Source organism: Sinohyriopsis cumingii, unplaced genomic scaffold, assembly GCF_028554795.1.
Source record: "Sinohyriopsis cumingii isolate HCF-2022 unplaced genomic scaffold, ASM2855479v2 utg000622l, whole genome shotgun sequence".
Classification (NCBI taxonomy): Eukaryota; Metazoa; Mollusca; class Bivalvia; order Unionida; family Unionidae; genus Sinohyriopsis; species Sinohyriopsis cumingii.
In genome coordinates, this window is record NW_028315918.1 from 4,050,801 (window position 1) to 4,078,762 (window position 27,962).

General features: G+C 34.8%; 1 protein-coding gene across 7 annotated transcripts in view; it reads left to right on the top strand.

Annotated features, from left to right (window-relative positions):
• LOC149773699 (dystrophin-like) overlaps positions 1-27,962 on the top strand; it is a 494,817-nt gene that overhangs the window by 419,296 nt on the left and 47,559 nt on the right. For all 7 annotated transcript variants that reach the window (XM_089946224.1, XM_089946223.1, XM_089946219.1 and 4 more), the window contains 9 exons: positions 807-958; positions 2,511-2,645; positions 5,891-6,021; positions 6,663-6,757; positions 18,202-18,262; positions 18,905-18,966; positions 20,796-20,870; positions 22,595-22,799; positions 26,989-27,074. In XM_089946224.1, the coding sequence (XP_089802350.1) occupies positions 807-958; positions 2,511-2,645; positions 5,891-6,021; positions 6,663-6,757; positions 18,202-18,262; positions 18,905-18,966; positions 20,796-20,870; positions 22,595-22,799; positions 26,989-27,074 (1,002 nt within the window). The remainder of the gene's footprint in view (positions 1-806; positions 959-2,510; positions 2,646-5,890; positions 6,022-6,662; positions 6,758-18,201; positions 18,263-18,904; positions 18,967-20,795; positions 20,871-22,594; positions 22,800-26,988; positions 27,075-27,962) is intronic.

Genomic DNA, 27,962 nt, shown 5'->3' on the forward strand with positions numbered 1-27,962 from the left:
GATATTTCCTTAGAGATGTAACTACACTTAATTTGCCATTTGATCCAGTAACTACACTTAATTTGTGATTTGATCCAGTGAAAGGCCTAGAAATTGTATCATCAGTGATTGGATTTATTTTGTTGGATGGTTGTTTTTTTGGCTGAACCCACTTTGGAAATAATCTTGACATGTTGATCAGTTTGGCAGATGCTTGACATAATGGTCGATTTGGCATATGCTTGACACATGTGCAAATACTTGACATAATGTTCACTTGAGCAGATGCTTGACATAGTGATCACTTTGGCAGATGCTTTACACAATGATCACTTTTGTAGAAGCTTGACATAATGATCAATTTGGCATATGCTTGACATGATGGTCACATTGCCAGATGCTTGACGTAATGATCAATTTGGCAGATGCTTGACATGATGATCAATTTGACAGTTGCCTAACATGATCACTTTGCCAGATGCTTGACATACTGATCAATTTGACAAATGCTTGACATGATGATCACTTTGGCAGATGCTTGACATAATGATCAATTAGGCAGAGATGCTTGGCATGATGATCACAGCAGCTGGTGTGTTCATCCAGCTGTATGTCCTTCCACACACTCAACTGAGTGCATTGTTAAATTTTCTACTCATATTTGGCACCTTTTTTTGTCCCACCTTCAGGTTTTGGAATTTAATTTGTCTTATTGTAACTTAATAAATGCCCTAAAGTTAAATGGCAGACCTGACATTTAGGTCATTGCCAGCTGCTTGTATTTGTTTCAAATTATTTGACTAATGTCTGAGTTTTCATCATTTCAGATGATGTACCTGTTGGTGAAATGTCCCCCGAGCGGGAAGCCCGTCACATGGTTAAGAAGATCAGACGTCAGGTTCGGCTGCTTAACAGGTTGTGGGTGGAATTAAGCCAAGGCTGTAATGAATGGAAGGCAAAACTTGATGAAGCAACAGAGGTAATTTTTTGATTTATTGATAATGCTGATAAAATTTAGTAACATTTTATTCTTAAGAAACACCATTTCAAGTTTGTAAGACCATCGTGACAATTTGAGTCTTTGTGCATTCTACAAAAAAACATGCATTGTACATGACCACACAGTATGTCTGTTTGTGTTTTTGGTTTATTTCATCACATACATTTATGTCATGCACATTGTATATGTATGTCTCTCTCTCTCTCTCTCTCTCTCTCTCTCTCTCTCTCTCTCTATATATATATATATATTATATATATATATATATATATATATATATATATATATATATATATATGCATATAACTAAAATATAATGGGACCTTAAAAACAAGCAAAGAATTTAATTTAGAGGGACCTTGAAAACAAGCAAAGTCGTAAGACAATGAAGCAAAGCAGTTGCTATTTCTTAAATGCCTCAGGGATATAAGCAATACATTTCCAATGAGACTGCACGGTAACAAAAGTAAATTTTCAGGTATGGATTTATAATTTAATTTATTATTTGTTTATAGACCCAATTAATTACAGCAAAGACTATATCCAGAGTCTAATTTCAATAATTGTTTATGGTTGATCATTCAACATCATGTATTGCTTTTCCAAGCAGCCATTTGTAGTTACCATTTATCCATCATTTTTCATTCCTTCTTCATTTTATTTACATTACTTAGTCCTTGCTATGTTCATTTTCCATTCATAAACTCTAAATATCTTAATTCTGGTTTAATGCAAATTTGTCTTGTTGATAATGTTTGGATTTCTACTTAAGTTGTGAATGCTCTTATGGCCTAAGTATTTAGAACATCCGCCACAGATGCAGGAGGTGGCAAGTTCGAACCCAGCCAAGTCATACCAAAGACTTATAAACATGGTACTATCAGCTGCCTCATTAGGCGTTCAGCAATTCAGAGGTTAATGTTAGGACTGGTCTGCCAGTTGTCAGGAGAATGTGACTGGGTGGAACATCATGATACATGTCTGCGGCATGATGCTCCTGTACTAGACATCACTATAAACTGCCACACTGCAGACACTGTAACGTTATGACTGTAAAATTGTTAAAGCTACATTAAAAATCCAAAAAATACACACACACACAAAATGAACTCGCCTGACATTACCAATCGGTGTGCAAATTTTTCTTGAATTTACTTGGAAGTTTTGGGGCCCCGAGTGGTCTAAAGCGCTCTCTGTTACGGATCACTGCCATCTCACCTCTGTCTGTGTGGGTTCAAGTCTAGAATTCAGCCAATGTGGGTATGTGAGAAAGCATGCCAGTAGCTTCTCGTCGGTCGGTGGTTCTTTCTGGGGTTTGCCCAGGTTCTTCCTCCACCATTAATACTGGCCGCCATGTGCTGAAAAATGACGTTAAACCCTACAACAACAACAATTTAGAAGTTTTGTTCAGGATAGAAGACCCTTGATAAAAGATGGATCATAGAACTTGTATCCCATACATTTTAGTAAATATTTAATATGAATACCGCAAATGGCTCACTTCAGATTTCTTTCGTTTGTCATGTTGCAGAAAATGAACATCTTCCAGGATGCAGTGGAGGATCTGAATGCAGGTTTGCAGCAGGCAGAAACAGAGAAGAGTCATTGGAAGCCTGTGGGAGATATACTCCTTGAAAATCTTCAGGAAGAAATCAACTATACTAAGGTTATTGTTATAGTAGATAATTGCAGTGTGTTTTTAGAAATCCCAAAGTTTGTGAAAGATTTGACACTTTTCAGGGTATTGTAATGTCATAAAACTTTTGTGAGTTGTGTTTTGATGCCATTCTATGGAGGCAAGTAATTTAGATTATGATTTTTGGCTTGGAGGGACAAGCTGTCTCTTCTGTTACTAAGACTAGTTTGTATTTCAAATAATAAGGCATGTTGAATATTTAACTGTATGGACATTTCAGCTTTGAAAAGCTAGTAGAGCTGTGTAAAAGAGACAACTGAGATTCCAGTCCAATGAGGAAATTATTAAACAATGGTTAGTTACCTTGATACAATTTGACTGTTTCCTATGTAGTACTTAAAACAGTGTTCAATCATTTCAGTAGTAAATTACCTAAATATTTTCTCTTAAAGCAATTTTAATAAATTCTCTGTTAACAAAAATATAGAGAAGAATAACTTAAAACAGTAATTCATATTACATGTATTTAGACTGGGACCTTATTATAGGTTTTAGCTCTTGAAAAAAGGAGCATGAATATCACTATGTTCATTCCTTTGATCCTTCTTAATGCTCCATCTTTATCCACACCCGCTGAAACCATCAGTATCCCGAATACTTTGATTTGCTTTGTGTGGCTTGAATAGTTTTCGTTTAGATAGACTTTGTTATGTAGAGGTTTTTATGCCCCACAATGACATTACTAAGGGGATGCAGTTGCATACCATTTGTTTGTGCATCCATACAGCTGTATATCTGTCAATCACACCTTGTTTTGCACACATAGGTCATTTCAGGTAATGTGGTGAGGCAGCCTTGTTCCTGAACACTTGTCTAGTTGAGGTTAATGTTTTGCCATGACAAGTTAGTAGGCACTTTGAATTTCTATCTGTATTTCAAATGGCCAGTGCATATGTAGTCTTAGTCTCGAGAGTGAACAGGTTGCCAGGGTACTTTTGCATTCACTTATGTAGTCTTGGTTTGAAGAGTACTTAAGTATTCCCTTATTTAGTCTTTTCATTGCAGTCCTTCAGCATTCTCTTGTGTAATCTTGGTTGCCTACGTCCTTCATCATTTCACTTTTGTAATCCTCGTTGTCCAAGTCCTTCACCATCCACTAATGTAATCTTTATTGCCGAAGTCTTTAGAATTCACTTATGTAACCTTGGTGGCCTTTGTCCCTCAGCATTCACTTGTTTGATCATTGTTGTCCAAGTCCTTCAGCATTCACTGATGTAATCATCATTGTCCAAGTCCTTCAGCATTCACTGATGTAATCATCATTGTCCAAGTCCTTCAGCATTCACTGATGTAGTCTTGGTTGATATCGTTCTTAAGCATTCATTGGTTGCCAGTGTAATTTAGCATTCACAGTGTAGTCTTGGTTGCCAGATTACTTAAGCATTCATTGGTTAACAGAGTGTTTTATCATTCACCAGTTAAAGAAGAGATTATGACTTGTTACTTGTATGTTATTTGTAAGGACATTATCTTACGTCAGTTATATAATGTAGCTAGCCTAAAATCCGTAACATTGTATCAACGCGGAATGTGCCAAAGCAGCTGGTATGTGGCAGTCCACGGAACATCTGTTTTAGTTCATTCAGAAACAAATTTAAACAACCACAACGTAAAGAGCCTCTTACGCAAGTGTACATGATTTGTGTACAAAATCAAAAGCGTTGGCATCTGCATCCATTGTTTGTTTACAGTAGAAAGTAGTTCCTTTATGCACGTGAATGCTATATGTGTATTGTCGCGCGAGTTCAGTATCGGGTAATATTGAACGATTCTGACAATGTAATGTTAACGGGGGAAAAAAATGAGCTTATAATAACTGGAAATCTTGCATGCCCATCAGATGACGTAGAATGAAATTTAAGTGGAACTAAAAACAGTCTTTATGCACTTGTTAGTGTATTACATACATTAATTTCTTCCATTAATACAGTTTGTGATGATTATTTGAACATCCATTGATGGAACATGAACTGCTTCCACCTTTTTTATATTTTCCATCACTTTCCATGTCATGCCTTTCTTGAAAATCACAATTGTATTGTTGCATGAGTACATGTATTTTAATTTGTTTAAAAAGGTTTTGCATGCTCTGCTATGGCATAATCCATTAACCTTGGTGAGTTGCTAGAGCAAGGAAAGTAGGTCACATTGACATGGATGTCATCTATTCTAGAATTGTTAGGAATTTTTAGTGGAAATTCCACGTTACAAATGAATGAAAATCCAGAAAATAAAAAATGTTATGGTATAAACTTAGCGAATAGGACTTTTCTATGTGGACACAGGTATGGACAAAAGTACTTCAGCACCATTTTGATAGACTGGTATATATAATTTTGTTTCTTAATGTTAAGTATGTACATAAAAATATAGAAAGTCAATTGGACTGTAATTTGGTGATAAAAAGATGTCAAAGATTAGGGTCAAAGAAAGAAGCAGATAATTTGTGAGGTCTGATGTGTATGGTTATTTTTTTTTGACCAAAAATGTTTAAGGAATTCAGGATCATTCCTGAATTTGAAAGAATGGATTCACCATCTTTTATCACTGGACCATCATTGTTTCTGATTATGTGCAGGTATGAATAGGCATATTGGATGATGCAGTATGATTGTGACCTACATTGTTTTGGTGTTGGTGAGTTGTACCCTCAAAGATGAATATACCCATCAAGTTTCATTATAGTACCTAAAGCTGTCTCAGAGAAACTGAGCTAAATTAAAACCCTTGGAATTATCACTATAGTGTGAAAAAGTAGGTCACTTCGACCTTGTTCTGTCTGTGGTTAGAAGTACCCAGCAAGATAAAAGAATCAGTCAAGTTTCATGACTGTACATACAGTAGTGTCAGCAGAATGGAGCTAAATGCAATCACATGATCATCAGTAAGTGAAAAGGAGGTTATCGTGACCTGCTTTTGCTCATGTTGAGTAATATCAAAACTAAATACAGCCATCAAGTTTTGTGACTGTACATAAAAAGTATAAGAGAAACAGCTAAGTGCAAGAACTTAATGTTGACACTGGGCCAATGACGACAACCTTTGGAAAAGTGATCTTTGTGTCTCGCCTATGCTTTACAAGCAAGATAGAAATGATGATAATATATGGTTAGCTGGAGCACTCAGGATAGACTTTGAACACTTTAAAATTCCTATGTTACAAAGACCATTCACTGAATTCATTCCTTAATTAGATAATCATGTTTCTATTTCAGAGTTTTCAACAGAAGATTGCTCCACTTCAGGGTCAAGTTGATAATGTAAATGACAGGGTCAATGACCTTGAGGCTTTAGATGTGGTATTATCCCATGTCACTGTCCATAAATTAGAAGAATATAAAACAAGGTGAGCGTTTTATTTTATCACCTGCATTTATATAAAGTGTTGTAAAATTGAAATTAAATTGTGGATTAAACATTTTCAGAAGTAAGGATGGCCCTAAGAACACCTCAAAGTTTTTACTCATTTTTATGCCATTTTTATGCCCACAAGACTTTAGATAAAAATAAGAAGTATACAAATGTTGCTTACAAATTCTATTATGAAATTTTATGACTGGCATTTTATTTTCTGCATTGAAACTCTACCATGTTCAATTTATATGCTAGTTGAGAAAAATAGAAAAGATTGGCTGTTTTGGAAAGAGGTTAAAATCTTATGTTTGACAAAATTCAAAAAGAAAGACATGATAAGTTTCATATAAGTAACAAATTATTATTTTTATCACTGTTTATATTATTTTTTCTGTTGACTATGAATGGAAATGTGAAAATGAAGAGAGATTTGTCTTCCTCATTTGATTACCTCCCTTTATCTATGCTTCAGGACAAGGTCTTTATCAGGTAGCACTTTCAGTACAAATACAGTTGTAATTTTTCAGATAAAGTCAAGTACAGGATATATTCTTTAAAAAATATTGTTAGAGCTTATCATAATTAAGCATTCCTTATTCATGTTTATTTATTTATTTATTTATTTATTTTAAGGTGGAAAGAAGTACAGTTAGCAGCAGAAGATAGACTAAAAAATTTACAAGATGCTTTAAGAGCATTTGGTCCTAATTCACAACATTTCCTTTCATGTAAGTATGATGGGCATTTTGTTTTTTAATCTAGAGCTGTATTCCCTACCATCTTTTATTGTCCATGTTTATGCTTATGGACTGACAAAAGAATTTATATTTTAAGGTATGTAGAGTGGTAAATAGAAAATGGGGTCTTCATCAGTCCAGATTGCTGGCATAGTAACTAAGATATTTATGTCTTCATCATTTATTTTATCTTTTTGTTTGTATGCCGACATAATTACCAAAGCCAAATGATGCTTAACAGTTACTCTCACTACTCTGCTCATTTATTTTATATCAGCCATTGTTAATGGAGTGCCCTCATCCCCCTCAAGCCATTAGTTAAAATCCTGTTGTGGATAACTGTTAGGAAGTAGTATCTGCTTGACTGGGTAGGATATTATGCGTTAACAGATCTTTATTGTTAACGCTACTGGTCATAGACCAGAAGAGCTTATGGGATGGTCTTTCTTTAATCATCCGTCAGTCCATTAGCACAAGTTTGTCATCACTACCTCTCCATGAAACATGACGCACACATTCAACCTGTAGACTAGTTGTTCCTAAATGACAGTGATGCTGATCTGACATCCAATATGGCCACCACTGTGGCCATCTTGAAGATCTTGCTAATGCTGCTCCTCCAGAATCGCAAGTCATATCAAAATGGATTTCTCACCGTATAATTTATTATGGCATCTTTTTTATTCTCAATGAAAATAATGCCGATCCGATGCCCGGTATAGGTGCCAAAAATCTTTATATCACCACTTTTAAATGGAAAGTAATGTACGGACATGGGCTTTTCACTAAATATTGTTATCTCTGTTCCCAAATTGGATGGTTATATCAGATGGGGTTTTCACTAGTAGACCTAAGATAACTTGTTGGTCCAATAAGAAAAGGGTGCCAATCATACATCCAAATATGGTTCCCATGGCAAACTCAAACTGAGGAAAAGAGCAGAAAATCTTACAGCTGTACATGTCTTTAGTAAGATTCAAACTTGTCTATGGTGTGATTGTGTACAGATCGGCTTGTAAATCTTACCAGTGGATACTTTTTCCAATACACACTTTGGGACTTTGACTTTTTGTTTGGGAGCATTTCTGAGAAAATACCTTGATGTTTTGGCAGGTACCAAATGAATTAAATTGACTCATCAACATGCTATCAAAGCATACTCTAATGATCTATCCATACATCTGATAAGCTCAAATACATAACCATGCATGCCAGGAAACTAAATTCCATTCCCCTATTTGTCACACTGATTTATCCTCGCCTAGAAGCAGCACAAATCTGTCCAAGAAATATGCAGAATTCTCTGTTCCCAGATCACCACCCTCCCAATAATATTTTATCTTTGCCAGTTCCAAAAATTCCTTAAGATATCCTCTCATTTCTCAGTAAATTCAATGAAATTAGCTGCTTCTCTTAGACATACATCCCTGTATACAAATGCTGGAGACGAGGTTGGAGCTGCTCGTACAACACCATCTTATTCTGGTTACTTGATAGTCTTCATTTTTAATGTAGACATTACAACCATATTCAGATCTTTCAGCTGCATTGAAATCTCTCAACAACAAAAAAGATTGACATTAATTTTGGATTTCCTTTTCATGCTTTAAAAAAAACACTTCAATTTGACAACCCATTAATATCCCAGATCTTATAGAAATGTGATTGGCTTATACAGTCGGGTAGAAGTATTCTGTAATGTTGACTGCCTAGTCACCTTAGTGAATATAAAGTATTCTGTAATGTTGACTGCCTAGTCACCTTAGTGAATATAAAGTATTCTGTAATGTTGACTGCCTAGTCACCTTAGTGAATATAAAGTATTCTGTAATGTTGACTGCCTAGTCACCTTAGTGAATATAAAGTATTCTGTAATGTTGACTGCCTAGTCACCTTAGTGAATATAAAGTATTCTGTAATGTTGACTGCCTAGTCACCTTAGTGAATATAAAGCAGTCATAGCTGCCTTGCAGTTGCCTGTTTCTGAATGGAAGATTCAATATAATGACTTTAAATGTTAGATACTGTTTTTTTGTGGTTGGCAGTGTATGTGGAATGAAAACTCCACTTAAAATCTTTGTAAACATAAACCTGTTATTGGAGCATGACGTCTCTGACAGAGGTGAACCAGTCACATAATTCCTGCATACATTATAAAGGATCAGCCTCGATCAGAATATATTCCCTGCAAGTGTCCACTAGTGGAAAAATTCTTGTCTGATGTATCAACTTCCACCCTGTGAGACAGAATCTTTTTTTAGTGTGAACTCAATTAAGGAACTTTAATGTGATCTACCAGCAAAGAAAATCTTGAACTGTTTGAGGGAATACAGATCATATATATATTTTTATTCTATATTTTAAGTATTTTGTATTTTGAGCCATTATCTTTTTATCTTAAATATCTTTTTCAGAATTGTAGCATCTTTGCCCTTTATCTTTTATCTTGTGTTAATGCATGTTTACATTAAGAAGGGTGTTTCTTCCTAATTCTTTATATTTGCATTTTTAAAACTTTTAATCAGCAGCTTATGGCCAGTATTGTGCTGATGTGCCTTTGGACCCTGACATATAGATTCAGCAGCTCATTCACCTTTTTGGGAGATTATAGTAAATGGTCTAAGGAAACAAGAAATATAGAAAAGGGATTTATTTTCACCATAGTGTGTTAATACTGCAGTGAAATCAAGTCGATTATATGGGATTTTATGGTTATTAGCTTGAATAATTGAAATCACATTTTTAACCCAAGAGTTTTATTAGTGCAGAGGAAGATCTTTATATTTGTCTTGAATTGGAGAAGAAATTGTGTATGAATGTTACAAGACAATTGTGGAGTGGCTCCTGAAATTTTATATGTATTTTTCTCATACATGAAAAAGTAGTTTTTTCTTCTTAAAAATACAAAAACTAATATATAAAAAGTTTATTCTGGGATCGCATAGAGCTTTGCCAATGTCCCAAACTTTGATTTTTTTCTTATTGGCAACAAAATATGCAGTAATTAATACATTTACAAAGACTGGCATTTGTATATAGATGTTAAGTAAAATTCCTCTTCTTTTCACTCAGAATTAAATCCTTCAGAACACTCAAATTTTCTGTAATAATCCCTGTCATCAGACCAGAACAGTTGCGTCTCTATAGTGCATTGACCCTTTGTTAAATTTCTGATGCATGTGTAGAAGGCAGCATTATGCTGCTACCACAAATGTAAAAAAGAAAGACCCCCCCCCCCCCAGACAAGCAAACAAAAAACCCACATCTTACTTATTGGTTTATTCAGTTGGCAGGAAGGAAGAGTAACTAGACTAGTCCAAATGATGGCCAATTCCTTTTTAAAAAGGTACCCAGATAAAATAGTTTGCTGAATTTTCAAAGGAAACATTACCTTTGAAGCACCAATTGTTGCTCAGCAAATGGAAAAAAAGTCAGTCTCAATCATGCAATACAGTTATTTGATGTCGCCACCACAATAAGAAATGGGCATTTATTTGGTTCTCCAAAGCTGGCTTTTAGCAATGACTTCAATAACACATGCACCCTTCATCAAAGAAAGCTGACTACAATCTTCAATAAAAACTTTTCTTCAAAGGAAATCAGTACCAGACTTAAATAAAAGCAATGGAATCTGATGGATTTTTGATTTTCCAACATGACTGGAATATGTTAACTGTGCCATGAAAGTTTCCTTTTTGCATGGAAAAAGTTTATGCTTACGAACACTACCAATGGTGGCTTAAAACTCAAACTAACTTTTACTGACTTGGGACATACTGAAAAGTAAATGTGCTTCATCATTCATTACATGTTTGTGTTGTTTTTCCACTGAATTCAGACCAGTATGACCTGTGACAAAATTATTGAATATTTTAAATCTCTGTGTGTGTGCATATTTTAAATGGAATCCCTTGTATTGTGGATTCAATGTATATAATGAGATTCATCGGTGAGTACATGGCATTGATACTCTTATTCATGCTATACATTAGACATGTATATACATGTAGAAACAGTATTCACATATATGTACCATTTCGTGGGTCTCTATAAAAAGTATACTATTATATATATGCCTTCTCTGTTTTCACTACATGTGTATTTCTCATTTAATATGCATCGATTTAAGATGGTAACTGTGCCAATGAAGCACGTGTTTTACTGCCTGCATTTATTACCTACACCCTACCCCCCATCCACCGCAATATTTTGGGGTACATGCATAATTTTCTATGGCTCCCAACTACTGTGTTATAGCGGGGTCACACTACTGTTTTAAGTGTCATAAATGCATGAAAATACAAAAGTAGCTCTCATTTATTGAACATTCTGTATAAAACAGTGATGTTGGTGTAATTGATACATGTACAAATAGACAAAAGACTGCTGATATTTTTGGGTCATCATGAGTGCAGGCAGATATTGTAGAACCAGTGAGACTCCTAATCTTTGATCTGTAATCTGGCAGCCATTGTAATGATGCCAAACAATATTGCATTGTTTTACAGACATTATTCTAAGGAGGCTTTCTTAGGGCTGCTTGTTTTCGAGAAATAACAGAAAAACAATTTATGTGATATGAAATTCAGCTTCATCCATAAAGATTGGCAGTTTTCTTTGCTGCTTTTTCAATGATGTTAAAAACTGTTAAGAGGAAAAAAGTGTATTCAGTAAATTTGTTCATAACTAAGATATACAGCATTATAATATTGGCTTTTGGCCATACCAGTACAGGTATTACTGGTTGGTTTCTGGTTAAAGAAATGCTTTTCTTTGATATGTGATTACTTTAAATTAACCTTTCAATATGAAATGAAAGGAATACAATTTGGAATTATTATTTGATAACATTACAATGAAAGGCCAAGGTACAATGTTGAGATCATTGTATAAAATACATGTACTATAAGAAACAATAATGGTTCTGATCAGAATTACTGACTACCTATTCATAACACAGACATTGCACAATAATAAACATTGGTTTTTAGTAAATTTACTCTTCCAGAGTTTCACTTTAATCAAGTTGGCCTTACACTTATGGCTAGTAGTGTTTATTTAAATTGTGTTTGTCTTGCATATTTTTTTAGCTGTTAAATGTGAAATGGTCAAGAACTAAATGTTCCTTTTGAAGATGAATTCCTTTGTTGTGATTTCCATCATGAATGAAAGAAAGAATCCTATTTATCTATTATTCAACAACAGGTTCTATAGGTATTCCTTAGTCTTTCATAAACAGAATATTCTAGGCTGAATCATTGACTTTAAAGTAAAGTAGGCTCAATAAATATGAGACTTCATTCATTTATGCTTTTTCCTAAATAAACAATTATAGAAGTCTGGTAGTGATTTTAATGAATAGAACCAAAATTTTCATTTGGCAATTGGTATTGCCTGTTATGCATGTACTAGACTCTTTATTTTGTTCCCTATAAAGCCTCCAGTATAGATGGTCACTTCCATTTAAATTCTGACCTTTCAAGCCCACCCTATGTAGATGAGGGTTACTGATATTTATATCACTTCTAACCTTTCAATCCCATCATTTACGCATCAGAGTTAGTAACACCTGTACCTGTTCCAACCTTTCACACCTACCCTTTGTAACTGCAGGTTACTAGCATTAATACCACTTGCAACCTTTCACACCTACCCTTTGTAACTGCAGGTTACTAGCATTAATACCACTTGCAACCTTTCACACCTACCCTTTGTAACTGCAGGTTACTAGCATTAATACCACTTCCATCCTTTCACACCTACCCTTTGTAACTGCAGGTTACTAGTATTAATACCACTTCCATCTTTTCACACCTACCCTTTTTTGTAACTGCAGGTTACTAGCATTAATACCTCTTCATCCTTTCACACCTACCCTTTGTAACTGCAGGATATTGGCATTAATACCACTTCCATCTTTTCACACCTACCCTTTGTAACTGCAGGATACTAGCATTAATACCACTTCCAACCTTTCACACCTACCCTTTGTAACTGCAGGATATTAGCATTAATACCACTTCCATCCTTTCACACCTACCCTTTGTAACTGCAGGATACTAGCATTAATACCACTTGCAACCTTTCACACCTACCCTTTGTAACTGCAGGTTACTAGGCATTAATACCACTTCTAACCATTCAAGCCCACCTTTTTTAGATTGAGGTTACTAGCATATGTACTACTTCTAACAATTTAGCGACCTATTAATAAGGTGATCTTGTATCTGATTGGCTGAACATCTTACCATTTTAAAGACTGTATTTTTTATCCATTTTTTGATGAAACTTGATGAATATGTTGATGCAAAGAAGTTGGATGAGTTCTGTCATGAGCAATGTATATACATGAACTGATCATGTATCGAATTGACTCGGCTCTATCCTAATATCAGATTTTGATCTTGCTTGGTAAAGAGGCATATAGCATCATTGTGTTTGACAGCATCTGTCATAAGAGAGATTTTTTAAATGTTAAATATATGTTTACATATTAAATGTTGATCTTGCATATGATTAGATGATGTTACCTTTCTAGAGATCATATTTTTCATCCTATTTGGTAAAACTTGGTAAATAGGTTTATGTTGGCAAGATCTTGGATGAGTTTGATAAAGCTATGCATGTGGGACATGATGCTACATGTCTGCAGCATGATGCCCCATTGCCAGACATCACTATAAACTGCCACACTGCTGACATCATAGCAATATGACTGAAAAATTGTTACAGCTACGTTAAAAATCCAAAACACACGCACACTACATGGGCCTCAAGTTACCTGTCATTCCTGGCACTAATATGCACGTAAAGTGAATTTCCCCTTTTTTTTCATTGCTATACTCAGTAAACACCCACACCCAACACCAATACCCACACCCTCCACTTTGTGAAAAGACACGCACACACACACACACACACACACACACACACACACTCTCTTAGCCCTTTTCCGATGTGTGGCGTGCCAGGGTGTAAATAAAGACAATCTTGACTATCTTGTTAGTGTACAAGTATCATTCTGCACCCAATACATCAAGATATGTCATTGTGCCATATAACACACCCCAGAGGATATACAACATAGGCAAGTACCAATATCCATACAGCTATGTGGGCATAATGTAATATTCAAACCAATTGTACCCAGTTCTATTGTTATGACTGGGGAACAGTGTTATTTTGTAAGTGCTGCACCTGTGCAGGTCAGCAAAGCAAGTGGACCACTAAGTGATTAAAATGTAATTATGTTATAATGCAGTGCATTGTACACAACTAACATATTGAAGTCTGTAAAATCAAGAGTTCATTTTGTGAAATTTAATGTTGGACCATGTTCTCAAGGATAGACAGATACTCTGACAGCCTAGGTAAAAGTGTATTTTGAAGCTTTATTTAGCACATCAAGGGAGAAATAAAACAGAATTTCATTTTTTATCTTTATGTCTTTTTTGGTTTCAGACATTTAGATTTGTAACAATAACTTGGAAGCTGACTTTTTTTGTTGGTACTGTTACTCAGTTAGTTCCAAGATAAATACATATTGTGAAACCAGTCTGTAAAACAAGGATAAAGTTTTATAGAATTGTCGTTTTCTTGGGACATGTCTTTTTATGTGGATGTGATGTATGTACAGTATTTATCAAATTGGTCGTTTACTCTTGACAGGATAAAACCACTGCCACAATGTTGTAAGTCTGGTGCCACATGGAGAAAATCTTAATTTTTGATAACTTTCTGACACTTTATTCTTAATTCATTTCTTACTGTCATCTTTGCAATTATGCATCTTTGGTGCAGAGTTTGAAGATTTGATGATGCATCAATTACTGTGATTAGTGACAGGTTGTGGGAAATTCTGATGCATCAATTGCTGTGATTAGTGACAAGTTGTGGGAAATTCTGATGCATCAATTGCTGTGATTAGTGACAAGTTGTGGGAAATTCTGATGCATCAATTGCTGTGATTAGTGACAAGTTGTGGGAAATTCTGATGCATCAATTGCTGTGATTAGTGACAAGTTGTGGGAAATTCTGATGCATCAATTGCTGTGATTAGTGACAAGTTGTGGGAAATTCTGATGTATCAACTACTGTGATTAGTGACAGGTTGTGGGAAATTCTGATGTATAAACTACTGTGATTAGTGACAAGTTGTGGGAAATTCTGATGCCTCAATTACTGTGATTAGTGACAGGTTGTGGGAAATTCTGATGCATCAATTACTGTGATTAGTGACAGGTTGTGGGAAATTCTGATGCATCAATTACTGTGATTAGAGACAGGTTGTGGGAAATTCTGATGCATCAGTTACTGTGATTAGAGACAAGTTGTGGGAAATTCTGATGCATCAGTTACTGTGATTAGCGACAAGTTGTGGGAAATTCTGATGCATCATTTAATGTGATTAGAAACAGGTTGTGAAACTGTAAGATGTAGGAGTACATAGAATCAAATTATATTGCACTCATCAGTGTGTTTCATGATGCATAATGATATATCAACACGTCCATGGCTATGTATAAAATGGCGTATTTTTTATTAAGAAATTTACATCCCTTTGACCTTTATAAATGTGGAAATGACTTCAAATATTTTGCTTCTAGACTGTCAGTTAATTTCTCTGATTAGTGTATATAATGTCTGTATTGTTGACCTCAATGGTAAACTAATTTTTATTGGATGCCAAAGAAGCATATAGTGCATATAGTAAATGCTACTAGTTATTTAACAGTTGTTTAAGACCACGGCAATTAGTGTGATTTCTAAATCTACTGTATATACTCATGAATAAATTTGATCCAACTGCAAACAGCAGAGATCAACATCTGCCATCACATAATGAAGCAGCAGATTTCTGTCTTTACAATTTGTTACTATTAATAAACAGAACAAGCAACATAGGCCCTAATCTGTTGGTGCATTATGGGATGGCAGATCAGGATCTGTGTTGTTTACAGTTGGACTGGACTTATAGGCAAGTATAGATGGTACGGTATGTGGTATAGACAGAGCAGAGTTAAAAATTAGCTTTGTTTGTGGATTCAAGCTATTATGCAAATTGTTCTTTTATGTCAGGTTGTAAATGACTTAACCCATAAGTCATCATTATCAGTTGTAAATCAAACTAAGACACAGGCATAATTAAATCTGTCTTTGCCCTTGGTCATAAATTTGAATCGACGAACAGAGATGTACCTTATTTAGTCCTATTTTTGAACTGATGAACACAGATACATTGTACGCTATACTGGCTAATGTAACATCAGCCTAATTGTGAGCATTATTTGAGCAGACCAGTGTCATCAAAATATGCCAGCAGATTAATGGTTTAAGGATGATTGCTTGTGTACATTGCAGTATTTAAATTCTAAAAAAAAACTACATTTGTGCATTGCTAAAAGACCAATCAGATCCAAAACTAAAAATGTATACCGTATATATTCACTTAAAAGTTGAGTCAGATTGCAAACAACAGTGACCTTGATCTGCCATAACATAATGGTCCTCAAGATCAGTGTCTGTACTTTTTTTGTTCTACAGATTACTTACAAACTGTATAGACCCAGATCTAATGGCACATTATGCCACTGCAGATGTGGATCTCTGCAGTTTGCAGTTAGACTTGTCTTAAAATTTGAATCTATTTGTATGTTGGTGTTTAATTTCCCTGGGATAAGATTGTGATGAAGAATTATAGTATTATCCACCTTGTATACTCGCTTATCCAGCTGGATAGACCCAGATCTGCAATGCCATATAGTGCAGGTAGAACTTATGTCTTTGTAGTTTGTTTGGACTAATAATTAGAGCAAACTTCCTAGACCCTAATCTTCGAGCACATCATGCAGGTCAGATATTAGGGTCAATATTGTGTGCAGTTGGACCAATCTTCTAAGCGAGTATATACAGTAATAACATCAAATATAAAAATATATGTATACATGTTAGTGTACTAAAATATGTTAAAAGTCATAGCTTTCTGTCAAATTTAGAGTTTTCAAGCCATGAAAGCATTGAATTCTGTGAAGAATACCAACCGTCTTTAACTGCATTTGGTACATTTGCCTTTTCATTTCCCAAAACTTCGGTCTCTTCTTTTGCCTTACTTTGAACAAAGAAAGTAGAATCTGAACAGACATCACAAGATGTAGACTTGAAGAGTATGTAACTTTCACATCCTTGTTCACTAAAACCTGTCTTGAAAGACCACTTCTATGAGAGACCACCTGTCTTGAGAGACCATAATTTTTGGGCAGAAGGAACAAACTTCAAGATCGGTTCTGCAGTATGATATGTGATGGCAACTCAATTAACTGCACTTTTAAATATTTGATTAAAAAGAGTGGGAAAGTGAACAATTAGTATTAATGAGGTGAGGAACATGACGATTAAACCTGCATATGCCTATAGAAGTCCTTGTGCTATTGATGATCAGTATAAATGAATATGTTATTTGGTCTCACTTGAAAAGGTGAAAAATTCTCGCTGCCTTTGATTTTACACAAATAAGATCAGGTATTAGATGAGAACTTGATCCATCCACCGAATTAGCACAGTGCAGGTTCTGTTTATCCACAGCAGAATATTAGTGTACATATAGCCAAGTGTCCCCGCAAATCCCAGTGTCCCTGCAGCATGAACTGAATATTTTGTTAACATTTTCATAATTAATTGCTCCCTCCCAAAAGTCTGAGTACTGTAGCACAGTTGCTTTTCATATGTGCAGTTCAGAGTTTAATCTCTGCATTTAGCACTTATAAAGCTATGTGGTTATATATGGTCATCCATGTAAGGTTAGTTGTTACCTTAAGGTCATTTAGTTTCATCAAATGATTTGACCAGTTCATGCATGATGTTGATATTTATTTGTATGGAGAATAAATTTTGAGTACACTGATATGTTCTTAAAATTTCTGCTATTTTTACTTGTTCATTTTGGGGGGTGTTGATCTCTCCATTTTATCTCACTTATATCAGAGGTTTGACAAATTTTTTTCTCAAAGACTTGAACACCATTATAGACCACCTTAGATCTCACTATTATTTATAACACAAAAATCATCCCACATTTGGCTTGAAACTCTTTAAATTGCAAAAATAAAGTAATCATTTAACAGCCTGTTTCATAGACATGTCAGCCTTTATAATCTGACAACTCAACCACACATCACTACACCTGATCATTTGTACTTCAACGTTTCAAGTCTTCTGAAGACTCGTTTCCACTGATTTCTGTAACGTGGGGTAGAGTGCATACAGATATTTTTCTTGTTTTTAAGTTTCCAAATTAAAAAAAATAAATAATATTGTAATTTTCAAAAGTGGTATATTTCAGCTTTGAAACAGAATATGTAATACGTTGGTTCTACTTACTGTAGAATCACCTGTATCCATGTTGAATAAAATAAAAAATTTTTTTTTAACTCTTTCAGCCTCAGTTGAGCCACCCTGGGAAAGAGCAGTGGCTGGAAACAAAGTACCTTATTATATCAAGTGAGTCCTTTGTTATGTTTCATGTTGAGGGATTTAAGTAAGTTTTTTTCATAACATTTTAATATCATATCTCATCTTATTTTGTATGGATAGCCAGTACATAACGATGTCTAATGGTCAGTCTAGTTTGCATACATTTGTTGTGACCTTGACATCCTGCTGGTAAGGGAGCATCAGGGAACAATATTTGAATATGTATATTATTCCAGCTTAGTTCATTGTTTACATATTTACACTTGATTGCAAATAATTCTGCATAGCAACCATGCAATTGACGTCTAGTTCAATTAGAAGGTCAAGCTCACATAATTTGTAGAAAGTAATATGGGTACATTCATTAAAGTTACATTTTTAACTGTGCACTTCCAAAATACTTTATAGTATACAGTAGAACTTTGTTTACCTGGCACCTGATTAACCATCAGTCTCTGTTAACCGTCAAAATATTAAAAACAGGTACATCTACATATAGATAATATGATTTTTCGATGACCCAGTCTATTTTATAATACTTTTAATGTACATATTCTATTATCTGTCTATTCTGTTATCCATCATGGTCTCGGTCCCGTACCCTGATGGATGACTGAAGTTCTACTGTACATTGGTTGGTATATTTTTGTATACTTCTCATGTTTTCAGTCACAGTAAAGAAACAACCCACTGGGACCATCCTGTAATGACAGAGCTCATGGAAGCATTAAGTAAGTGCAATGCTAGAATCATACATATATTGAACAAACAGTTGGATCATTTTTGTTTTGACAATTTATCTGACAATTGTGTCACTGTTAGACCTGTTGCAATTGCTAGACTTTAATCTCATTGATCTTTTTTTTCTTGACTGTATGTATCTGACAGTTGTCTCACTGTTAGACATGTTGCATTTACCAGATAATGATCTCATTAATCATATTTTTTTCTTGACTATATTTATCTAACAGTTGTTTCTCTGTTCAACCTGTTACAGTTACCAGATATTGATTTCATTGATCTTTTTTGTATATTTATCTGACAGTTGTCTCACTGTTAGGCCTTTTGTGATTAACCAGATATTGATCTCATTGATCATTTTTGTGTTGACTATATTTATCTGACAGTTGTCTCAATGTTAGGCCAGTTGTGATTATTAGACATTGATCTCATTGATCCTTTCCTTTGATGACTATATTTATCAGAGTTGTCTCACTGTTAGCCCTATTGTGATTACCAAACAGTGATCTCATTGGTCCTTTTTTATGTTGACTATATTTATTGAAGAGTTGTCTCACTGTTAGACCTATTGTATTACCAGACTAATCTCATTGATCCTTTCTTGGTTGGCTATATTTATCTGATGTATCACTTTTAGGCATGTTGTGATTGCCAGACAATGATCTCATTGATCATATTTTTATGACTATATGTATCTTAGAGTTGTCTCACTTTTAAACCCATTGTGATTACCAGACAGTGATCTTATTTTTATTTTTTTTGTTGACTATATTTATTTGACAGTTGTCTCAATGTTAGGCCTATTGTGATTACCAGACAGTGATCTCATTGATCCTTTCCTTTGATGACTATATTTATCTTAGAGTTGTCTCACTGTTAGACCTATTGTGATTACCAGACAGTGATCTCATTGATCCTTTCTTTGTTGGCTATATTTATTTGACATTTGTCTCTCTGTTAGGCCTGTTTTGATTACCAGACAGTGATCTCATTGACCCTTTCTTGTTGACTATATTTATCTTAGAGTTGTCTCACTGTTAGACCTATTGTGATTACCAGACAGTGATCTCATTGATTTTTTTGTTGTTGACTATACTTATTTGACAGTTGTCTCAATGTTAGGCCCGTTTTTGATTACCAGACAGTGATCTCATTGATCCTTTCTTGTTGACTATATTTATCAGAGTTGTCTCAGTGTTAGGCATATTGAGATTACCAGACAGTGATTCATTGATTCCACAGTCATATTTATCCAATATTTTAATCAGAATGTTGTGTTTCAGGTTCACAAGACAAGACTTGATTGTGAATTTCCTCTTTACTTTCATTTCATTTCAGTTTGTACCCCAGAACTTCAACAATTTATTTTCTTTCATTGGAGAATTTTTCTTCATGTAAAAATGTCTTTATTAGATTTATTATTATCATTCTGAAAGTCAAACAAACAAGGACTTAACAAATTATTGCTGGTCTTTAACTTTTATATGAAAGGTAGGTGATTGGTTCAATTACTAGGAGCAAGGGTTCAATTTCCATTTGAAATTAATTATAACTCTCTAACCAGTTTGTAACTCTCTGTCTGAATATATATATATATATATATATATATATATATATATATATATATATATATATATATATATATATATATATGGAAAGATAATGTAGAAGATAGATTCAGCCAAATATTTTACTTAACTGTATTTAAATTGATACGATCATTTTCTTTCAGAAAAATACTCTCTCTCATATATATATATATATATATATATATATATATATATATATATATATATATATATCCTATTTTTTATTTCAGATGAGTTAAACAGTGCCAGATTTGCAGCATATAGAACTGCAATGAAGCTCAGGTTATTACAGAAAAAATTATGCTGTAAGTATAATGATTATTCAGGCCTTGTCTTTAATAGATGATGTATTAAAGCTGTAAAGAAATTTACTGCATCTCATGATGGTGTGTGGAAAAAAAATTAGATTTTTTCTCTTGCATTCAGATAATGGAAATTGTGTACTTCTGACAATATTCCCTCACTATAAGGACCCCTGTATAAAGTAGTCTTTGTATAAGGCAAGTGTGGTCATGTTTCCCTTATGTTAGTAGTAATATTGTATCTGAAATACCTCAGTATAAGGTGACTTCACCTGGAAATCAAGCCACTTTTGTGTCTTCCTTGAACAGGTTTGTAGTTAGGGAATTTTGAACATGGTTTACAATAATCCATAGAATGTTCAGCAGGCATGGAAAATTGAAATGCACTCAAAATATTTTCCTGAAAATTGATTGTTTTATCACAGAGAAAATTATGTTGTTTTTTTTTAATTTGTGGAATTCCTCCTTTTTTAGCTTTACTGGTCATGGATCTTTGTTGCTATTTCACCAGAATGAAAAATCATATTAACATTGGGTTTTAACCAAAAGCCTAAATGAAAGTGGCACTGATCTGGGGTCTAATATGGCTGTCACAGTGGCCATCTTGAAAATCTAGTTATCATGACTTCTTCTGAAGGTATGGTCATCTCATCATGGGGTTTTGCTAAAAGACTTCTTAAAATGTTTTGTTGATTTTAAATTAAAATGGTGCTGATCTGACATCCAATATCTGGTCATTTTGAAAGTCTTGTGTTAGCTACTCCTTTTAAATGGAAAGTCACTTTGACATGGGGTTTTCATCAGAAGAGTTATTATGGTGTGTACTTGATCCTAAATGAAATTGACTAATGTTCATTCGAAGAAATTTGTATCTCTACTCCCAGATGGTTGGATTTATCAATACTTAGTTGGTCCTAAATGAAAATAGTGCCACCCCATATGACTGCCACGATCGCTATCCCCCTGAATGGATCATCATTATGACATAGGATGTTGACTGAAATGATTCTAATGATATCAGCTTTTCCCTAGATAAAAATGGTGCTAATCTGATATACTATATACTAACCACATAAGCTAATTCAAAAATGTTGTTATTGCTGAAAAATAACAGAGATGATTTCAACACTGGGCAGTTAAAAAGAAATGGTCTTATTTTAAATTCCTGGAAATTCTTTTCACCCTGTAGAGCACTTGTCCCTTTATGTTACTCTTATTTTTTTCCTAGAATAGGAAGTTTCCTATAGGTCCATTATCTTATCAATGTCTCTGCCTCGTACAAAAATCCAATTTTGAAAGAACTATCATACAATTGAAATACTGTAAAGTCTTTATTTGTGGATGTATTTTGAGAAATTTGACTCAAATATTCTGTAATGAAAAAAAAAATGTAATTATCATTGATTGCAAATATTTTTTTTGTGTTGTTAAATGCATCTCCAACTCTTAATTACACTAATAAATTTTATCTGTTCCTTGCTTGTTAACATGAGTTGTATAAAGTTAAGTCCAACTGCACAGACCCAAATATGCTATTACATAATTGCACCAGAAGATCTGGGTCTTTGAAGTTTCTTACAAGTAATCAGTAGAACAAACAACATAGACCCTGATCTGCCAGGCATTATGCAACAGCAGGTTATGGTCTGTGTTGTTTGCAGTTGGACTTGTAAGCAAGTAAAATAGTAAACACACAAAGTTATAAGCTTGCACATTTCTTATTGCAGTGGATCTGGTCACAATGAGTATGGCTACAGATTCATTTGAGAAGCAGGGTCTGCGGGGTCATAACGACAAGATTATGGATGTTTTAGAGATTATAAATTGTGTAGCAGCCATGTATGAGCAGACGGCCCGAGTTCATCAAGACCTCATAAATGTACCTCTTTGTGTTGATTTGGTGCTAAACTGGATACTTAGTGTCTATGATAGGTAAGTAGAATACTCACTCCTATTAACTCATTAGCCCCTGGCGCAGTGTTTACGTGGCAGGAGATAGTAGCCTACTGTCGAGCTCTGTAGCACCAAGGTCATCTATGATACACTAAAGTGGGTTGTATTATAGGAAGGTAGACTGATGTAGCTCTAAAAGTATATGGGTGGTATTAAAGAAAGGTAGACACTACAAAATACACCGCTCCCTCGATAACATGCACCCGGATAACTCGCGATCCCGCTTATAACGCGGTGTCCGTCTTGGCTCCCGATTTTTTCCAGAGAAAATGTATTTAAAATATCTTTAAAATATGCTGCACATGAAAAAATTACGATAAGAATTGATAAATTAAACCTTGATACATTGCTCGTTTTATCATCGAAAATGGTGATTAATGCCCGTAAAAATATAATCCATATTTTGAAATTTGCAAGTTCTAAAGAAGAATTAATTTCAGAGATCTCGAAAACGCTTAATTATGCGTATTTGGACGCCAATTTTTGATCTGGGATACAGAAAATCACTGAGGCGGGAGTCCTCCGCACACATGTAATAGGTGCGCGGTAAAATTCAAAGATTTGCCGGTCCTGTTTCAGCCACCTGCTTTGTGGGAAAATGTGTTGATCAGTTAACAGTGCTGATATTTACAATGACAGAATTCAGTGACTGAAAGACTCTTTGATGTTCTGTTGCCATTTTTTAAGAGTACATAAAAAAAAAAAGAACATGATGTAACAGCTAGGCGGCTAGTTCAAAGGCTTTGACTAGCGACCGAGTGAGAAAATGTACTGATATTTAATGACTGAATTCAGAGGCAGAAAGACCCAGTTTTAAAATTCTAGCGAGACCTCTGTTTAAAGATATCATATATTATGTAAGTTTTTATGATAAATAGTTGTCAGTATACTGTAAATAAACAGTCTGGTGAAATAGCGATCAATGAAAACTTCTGGTAAATGCTAACAGGTGGCAACATTGAATGAAATAAACACCAATTAAACGTCTTCCTGTGTGAAAGTCACGTTCTAATCCTTTAATTCCGTTTCAGTGTAAACATTATAATCACAACATATTCTGTTCATTGAAAACATGAAAAGAGTCAATCGACCGTCACATCGAAACCCGTGAGTACTTCTGTGAGAACCTAATTACATGTACATGCTGGCTTTGTTTTGATCAACAACTTGGGAAGTGTTTGTTGCATTAAAAAAAAAAATCGATTACAAGAGACCTCGGGTGCTGGATTAAGGGTCTTGAAGCTGCCTTTGACGTAAAGCAAAACAGTAACAGAGACAACGACGATGATAGTGACTTCGAATGTTTCAGTGAAACTGATGTCATTAATGCCGAGGCTGTTTGGGAGAAATTCGTACAGACTCATGGTCCTGAGATGGTCGTTTCTCTTGATGATATGGAGGAGTGGATTTGTGATGACAATGATTGCCCCACATCCGAATACATGTCAGATGAAACTATAATTATTTCTATAGCGAACAAATTTGCAGCAGAAGACGATTCTAACTGGAGAAACACAAGTGTTGAAAGTGATGCAGACGCAGATGTTGCACCCCCACCCCTCTGCACAGGAAGCAATCAAATATTTTGATATTGCCGTAAGGTGGCTGGAGACCCAGAATGTTGACTACGTAAAGCTTATGCAGTTGAGAAATCTGAGGGATTTTGCTTGGCGGCAGAGAAACCAAGAGTAACACACACGCACAAAAATAACTGATTTTTTCAAAAAGTGAATTGATATTTGTCAAGTGTGGCACAAACGGCAAGTATTAACTTGTTCTAATTTACGTTGTTTTAAATTTGTAGACCAATTAAATATGTTAGTACTGATTAACCCTTGTTTTTATTGTTTTCCATTTTACTTCTATCACATTCAAATCTATTTATCTATCTATCGTTCAATCGACACTGTTTCTCGAAAAGAGTCGATCTTTTGTATATAAAAAAACGTCTAATTTGGATCAAACAATAAAACTAGAATGTATCCAATTCAACATAAAAATTAGTGACGTAGTACACAATGTGTGAAGTGGTACACATGTTAAGGGAACGGAAACCACGTGGAATAATGTTTTCGATGATCGCCTCAATATACTGTAATTTATCCTGAAATTAATGTTGTCCTATGAGGAAATAATAAAGTACACCGTTATGAAGAGATATTTATTAACAGTTAATCTCAGAACGATTAGAAAGTGAGTATTCAACAGTAAAATCTGCCTACCCCCCCCCCCCTTATTTCTCCGTTATGTCGTCAATCACTTTATTGGTTTTGGGCTTATTTTATAGGTCCCTCGATAACTCGCGCCTCACTTATAGTGCGGTCGATGTTTCTGGACCCCGATGTGCGCGAGTTATCGAGGGAGTGGTGTACAGAGAGAAAATCAGAAATTTTTGGATCCGTTTTTTTCTCACCCATATTCGGTCGTCGTCATGATTCGATTTTGTGTCCGGATTTTAGATGATTTGGCCTCAGATCAAAGGCAGACCAGTCTGAACTGCACACAGACAGGTGAAACTATGCAAAAAGTAGGATAATGTGGGCATTTGGGATAAAGAGTGGTCTCTATACAAAAATGATGGGTCCATTAAGCAAAAAAAAAAAGAAAATCTTTTGCCTTTCAGCTGATGCATGGACAAAAATAACCAGTTAAAAATGATGTTTCTAACACAACTAGGCATTAGGCTAATGGAAATTCTCTTGAAAGTCGATGTATTAGGATGTATTCAGAAATAGTCCCCAAAATGTGTTTCCTACTCGTATTTCAGGCAAAAATGATAAAAACCTCCAGGGGTTAATGAGTTAATGGGTGCATTTTGATGATGTCACCATATTTGAATATTCCTTGCATATTTAATCACTTGTGCATTGACATTGCACATAAATTACAAATTTAGCCATTCCTTGACAATTTGTAAAGAATTTCCAAAATTCTTGTTAACTCATTAACCCCAGGCGCCATGTTTACATGGCATGAGGTAGTGGCCTACTTCCGAGTTCTGTAGCATCAAGGTCATCTATGGTCCACTAAAGTGGGTGGTATTATAGAAAGGTAGATGGATGTGTTACCAGATATGCACTACAAAATACAGAGGGAAAAACAAAATTTTTTGTTCCAGCGAAAACCTTTTGTATTACATCAAAGCATTTTGCAAGTGAATGTGGATATATTCTACTGTTACTGTATATTTAGAATAAGTTAACATTCTTTATTTTGAAAAAGATTGACATTTATTTAAAGAAGCCACATTTATTTAGAGAAACTCTATATTTTGTTGGTTTTTTTATGGTTATATTAGTAAAATACCAGTGTGGTGATTTTGTTGAAAGTTTTAACTAGTGAAATTTTTGCTCATGACTGTGCAAAGTTCTGAGTGCCAATTTGGGTATTTTAAGTTCACTGGAATCTTGAGAAGTCACTGTACATAATGAGCCCTATCTGTGAAACTAAGCTTTTCAAGCATCTAGTGTGCCATTCACTTTGTTCTTTTACTGTCGTTGATCACATTTGCAAGTTAGCATGATAAACCACTAATTCATGTTAGACACCTTAATTATCTTAACAGTACTTACAGTGATTGCATAGTGTTTGAATAGTCAGTTAAAATGAGTTGATTTAATATACGACCATGACCGCTTGCCCTTGCATAGGTAAGATTGGCATGCCTTGAACGTTTTTTTTTAAATTCTACTCCCTTTTACTTGACTTGATGCAAAAAACTAATTAAGATGATAATATAATGCAGGTCAACTTTAAATAGATGATAACAATAAAACCTGCACCTCTGCAAGTTGGAGATCAGAACACGATTAGTACTTAATTAGGTTCCCACAGAAATGCTTGTGTTGTGATTGTAGATTTAAGTACCCGATTATAAGACAGGTCCAGCTGAAAACTTCACAGACCCAGACCTGCCACTGCACCAGCTAGATCTGGGTCTGTGCACTTTGTTAGGAGTAATCTATAGAACAAAAAAAACCAGCATATAACCTGATCTGCAGGTGCTCTGGCTGATCAGTGTCTTTGTTATTTGTAGTTTGACTCGACTTGGAAGTGAGTATATATGGCATACTGAATCTTAATCACAAGATTAATGTGAAACGCTAATTTCACTTGACACAAGAACAGATCAGTGAGTATGCAGTTATTGTTTTCTTTTTTTTTCCAGATCCAGGACAGGAAAGGTTCGTGTTTTATCCTTTAAAGTTGGCATTCTGCTGATGTGTAATGGACAAATGGATGAAAAATATAAATGTAAGTCTTTGATTAGCGACTGAAAATACTGTGGATGAGTCTTTGATTACGGACTGCAAATACTCTGGATGATTAGTTACATGTTCTGTCTCTGAAACTTCTGTTGGAGCATTTTTTTAGTATTAGATGTAAATTTATTGGACAACTATTAATAATAAATCATTCAAAGCTTTCTGATCCACTGTTTCACTAGATCCAAACCCAGTTTTAATGACTTGAAAGAGATTTTGCAAACACTTTTTATGATTATTGGTCATTGTACAAGAGGTGTTCGTGTTTACAAATACTCGATGTACAAAAACATCATTTTTTTATCCATATTTATATGTTTAATGCTCACATATTACACTGGTAATCATATAGACCCACATCTGTGATCACATGTTACACTGGTAATGATAGATCCACATCTGTGGTCACATATTACACTGGTAGTGATAGACCCACATCTGTGGTCACACATTACACTGGTAATGATAGACCCACATCTGTGGTCACATATTACACTGGTAATGATAGACCCACATCTGTGGTCACACATTACACTGGTAATGATAGACCCACATCTGTGGTCACATATTACACTGGTAATGATAGACCCACATCTGTGGTCATATATGACAGTTGTCTTAGATGGCTTGTGAAACAAAATTGCATGTAGTGATTGCAGCAAGCTACTTTTCAACTGTTAGCAGTAACTTTTGCAACAAAGCACTATTCATTGGCATCCTGTGCAGTGGAATTGTTAACTAGCTCTCTTCCTTGGCAGCCTGAACAGTGAAATTGTTAACCTAGCACCATTCACTGGCAGCCTGTACAGCCTAATGATACCTCCACTTGCCTTAGTAAACACAGCACTGATCTCTTGCTGAAGTATGGAGTCATGGT